This window comes from Saccostrea cucullata, unplaced genomic scaffold (genome assembly GCF_032062105.1).
Source record: "Saccostrea cucullata isolate Sc308-1 unplaced genomic scaffold, CSIRO_AGI_Scuc_v1 ctg3262, whole genome shotgun sequence".
Classification (NCBI taxonomy): Eukaryota; Metazoa; Mollusca; class Bivalvia; order Ostreida; family Ostreidae; genus Saccostrea; species Saccostrea cuccullata.
In genome coordinates, this window is record NW_026932766.1 from 36,446 (window position 1) to 40,625 (window position 4,180).

Sequence of the window (4,180 nt, forward strand, 5' to 3'; positions counted from 1 at the left end):
AAATATCTTTAATTTTTATAATTCTCAAAACCCAAACTGTTTAGATGCCATTTTTTCTTTAAACTATAAAGAATTATATCTAATGTTAACAAAAACACATACTTTATTATGGTTGACCAGAGAATTTTAACAGTCTTTTGAAGACGTATACCCCCATTTTTGGAATATCATTTTTTTTTCAACTATTTATGCAAAATGTTTAAAAAGTAAAAATTAAATGGAAAATATAGGCTCTAAATAAAAAAAAATAATCTCAGGTAAGTTTGCCTAAAAGAAAATTAAAAAGATTTAGGTCCATAAAAGCAATGAAGTTTGTGTCTGTGTATGTACAAAATGACATATAGATCTGATGGACAGAGAGCAAAGTGTTGATTTCCATAAATGATGTATATTAAATACATTGTACTTTGTATGCACAATAACACTATACATGCACAAAAAGACAAATGTATACTTGCTAAATCATTTCCTATCATCCAAAAAGATTTTATATCAATAAATAAGTGAAAATCAGAGTTTTATATTGATGTTTAAAATTAAAACCGGATCCGTAATAGTGTAATAGTGTAGTGTATTCACAACACCATTGTGGGTTAAGAACCAATTTATTACCTTCTTTTACAGGAGAGCTCATCAGATAAGAACAGTAACTCTTAATAAAATTAGAACATACATTACATCCTTCCCCTTACAAAATTTGATACTTCCCATGGACATAAGATTTAAGATAATTAAAGTACATTATAAACTGTAACACAAAATAAATTTGATGAAATATTAACTAGTTCAGTATTCAATTATGATAAACAGTAAAGTTCATTCTCGGTATCGCGCAGGGAGTTTCACACAGCGGCCACTACGGGTAAAATGCGCAGGGTTTTCGGCTGGTGGTTCGACGTCAGATCTAGCTGTCTCAGTAACGGTATTTGGTTGCACATCTGAAGCTGCTGATGTATCATTGGTGCTCTGATTGGTCTTGGTACGCAATGTGACATCGGTATACGCAGGGACATCATCTCTGGAGTTATTTCGGACACGAGTAGGTCTCAGGAATTTGCGGTTACGTCTGTAGCATCGTCCTTTGCTCTCGATGACCTATGAACGTTTTGTAGGGTGCAAGTCTTTAACTTTTCCGCTTGTCCATTGTCCTGATTGGCTCTGCATCATTACGGAGTCTCCTGCCTTGAGAGGTTTAAGTGGTTCCTTCTTAGCATGTCTGTTGAAGTTCTCTTCCTGTTTTTTCTGTCGACGTTTCATCTTGACCAATGCGTTGCCATCTACCCAAGATTTCAGTAGAGGTACGGCTGTAGGTAAGATAGACTTCAGTCTGTGTCCTAGAAATAGCTGAGCTGGTGACATATCAATACCGTCAATCTTGGTGTTCCGATACTCCAAAAGAGCTAAGTATGGATCTTGAGATTTGGTAATAAGACGTTTCATGGTCTGAACCATTCGCTCGGTCTGTCCATTACTCTGAGCATGGTACGGACTGGTCGTGGTATGTGTGATGTAATACGATTTCACAAACTCCTTGAATTCATAACTACTGAACTGTGGTCCATTATCACTAATCATGATATCCGGAATTCCATATTTGGAAATCATGCTTTTCAAATGAGTGATCACGCACTTAGAGGTAAGCAACTCCAGTTTGGCATTCCGGCCACTTTGATAAACTACCAGTAAGTAATGGTTTCCACTAAGTTCAAACAGATCCATTCCAATCTTTGACCACGGTCTTGATGGAAGTTCGCTTGGGATCATTGGTTCCTTAGGATTAGCAACCTGATATTTGGCACAAGTTGCACATGCGCTCACGAGGTTCTCTATGTCTCTTCCCATACCGTTCCAAAAGAGAATGTCTCTCGCTCGGTTTTTAGTCTTCACAATTCCTTGGTGTCCAATATGTAGCTTCTCCAGCATTTCATTCTGCATCGACTTTGGGACAACCAGTTTGTGTGACTTGTAGAGAATACCATCAATACATGAAAGTTCATCACGGAAATTCCAGTAGGCTCTAATTTCCGGTGCAAGGTCTGCTTTGTTGTTTGGCCATCCATCCAAGATTGTGTTTAAGAGTTGCTGTAACTCATCATCTTGACCTGTTTCCTTCCGGATCCTGTCCTGTACTTCCTGTGACACAGGTAAGTATGAAGTAAGATGCATCTCATTCACCTGTAGATCTGGTACTAGGGCTTCCTTAGTCTCTTTCAGATAGGAACGACTCAAATGATCAGCCAAGAACATTTTCTTTCCAGGTTTGTAAATGACTTGAATGTCATACCTTTCTAGCGCTAACACGGATCTTTGTAGTCTTGGAGGTGAAGATAGAACAGGTTTCTTGAGGATACTTTCCAAAGGCTTATGGTCCGATTCAACAAGTACACTGTGACCATATACATAATCATGGAATTTTGTACATCCATAGAGAATAGCTAGAGTTTCTTTCTCAATCTGTGAATATCGTTGTTGTGTTTCTGTCAGTGCGCGTGATCCGTACGCAACTGGCTTATCTTCCTGAATCAACACTGCACCTAGTCCATTAGAACTGGCATCTACGGACAACATCACTGGCTTATTTGGATCAAAGTACTGAAGGATCGGTGCACTAGTAGTCATGCGTTTCAGTTTCTCGTAGCTTTCTTCCTGTTCATTTTCCCATTTCCATACAGAGTTTTTCTCCAGTAATTGTCGTAATGGACTGCCAACTTCTGATAGATTGGGCATAAACTTCCCTAAGTATTGAACAAAGCCCATAAATGTTTGTAAGTCCTTCACATTATTGGGACGGTCCATTTCCTGTACAGCACGGACTTTTTCGGGATCTGTTTTCAGACCCGAGTCAGTAAATCTGTGTCCCACGTACGTCAGCTCTGAGCGTCTGATCTCGCTTTTGTCCACGCTGAGCTTCAAGTTATGTTGTCTTGCTCGATCGAGTAAGGCCTTCAAACGTCTGTCATGTTCAGCTTCTGTGGTTCCCCATACTATGATATCATCAATAATCGCCTCTGTCCCATCAAGATCCTGAATCATCTCGGATATGGCACGTTGAAACACTTCAGGTGCGGACTTGATTCCGAAGGGCATTCGAGTGAATCGATAACGTCCAAACGGAGAATTAAATGTGCAGAGTTTCGAACTCTCGTCATCTAGTTTGGTCTGCCAAAATCCAGAGGTGGCATCTTATTTGCTGAAGATCTTGGCTCCAGGCATCCTAGCTGCAACTTCTTCAACAGTTTTTAAGGGAAAATGTTCCCGAAGTATGGCACGGTTTAGGTCACAAGATCAATGCAAATCCTGATCTTTCCATTCAACTTCGTAACAGTTACCATGGAGTTGATCCATTTCGTCGGCTCGCGTTGCTTCACAATCACTCCTTCACGCTCCATTCTGTCGAGCTCTTCCTTGACCTTATCTCTCAAGGCTATGGGAATCTTGCGTGGAGGATGTATCACTGGCTGAATATTTTCATCCACCTTGATTGAGTATGTGCCTGGTAAGCATCCAAGTCCACTGAATAAGTCCTGATAATCCTGGGAAATGCCATGTGGTACAGTACGGTTTTTCCTCTCAATGCTGTGTATTCGCTGAACGAGTCCTAGCTTAGAACATGTGTCAGCTCCCAGAACAGGGTTCACAGTTTGGTCGATAATGTAGAATTTCACATATATGGCAGTATTGTATCCTTCCAGACACAGGGTAGTATAACATTACCAGCACAACGAATGTTATGTCCAGAGAACGACTTCAGCGGTGAACAGGTTGGTGTAACTTTCCAGTTTTTGTCTATTTTCTTGAGATCAGCTGATGACAAAACATTACACTTTGCTCCGGTGTCAAGTTGAAAGTGAATATAAGTGTCCTTCACCTTCACTGTTTCATACCATTCTACATCATGATTATCACCATTCACATTCACTGAACCAATAAAGAATTCCTCATCTGATGTGTCTACTGCATGCATAGTCTTTGATCTATTGTTTTTCTTTGAACTAGCAACAGCACGCTTTTTTCCTGAGTGTCACTTCACTGCAAAGTGGTTTGGATTTCCACACTTTCTACATGTTTCACCATATGCAGGACATCGTTTAAACTCTTGAGTTTGGCCACAATATTTACAGTCTTTCACTACAGATTTCTTACTTTCACTTTTAGTCGGTGCTGACTTCCGGTTGGGGGG

The 4,180-nt window shown here is 39.9% G+C and overlaps 1 protein-coding gene across 1 annotated transcript; it reads right to left on the bottom strand.

Moving 5' to 3' along the window:
* Nucleotides 1-816: 816 nt before the first annotated feature.
* LOC134236062 (uncharacterized protein K02A2.6-like) lies at nucleotides 817-3,964 on the bottom strand. Its single transcript, XM_062718241.1, has 4 exons — nucleotides 3,715-3,964; nucleotides 3,330-3,598; nucleotides 1,171-3,159; nucleotides 817-1,095 (listed from the first exon to the last, which is right to left on the bottom strand). The coding sequence occupies exons 1-4, from the start codon at nucleotides 3,962-3,964 to the stop codon at nucleotides 817-819; spliced, it is 2,787 nt and encodes a 928-aa protein (XP_062574225.1).
* Nucleotides 3,965-4,180: the final 216 nt, after the last annotated feature.

What these genes read in the sequence shown, in the direction of transcription:
- LOC134236062 (XM_062718241.1), bottom strand. Translation starts at nt 3,964, where the DNA reads ATGCATGCAGTAGACACATCAGATGAGGAATTCTTTATTGGTTCAGTG. An exon ending in ACATAACATTCGTTGTGCTG is followed by an intron (nt 3,599 to 3,714) that starts GTAATGTTATAC and finishes GTTCTAAGCTAG; the next exon opens with GACTCGTTCAGCGAATACAC. An exon ending in CGAAATGGATCAACTCCATG is followed by an intron (nt 3,160 to 3,329) that starts GTAACTGTTACG and finishes GGATTTTGGCAG; the next exon opens with ACCAAACTAGATGACGAGAG.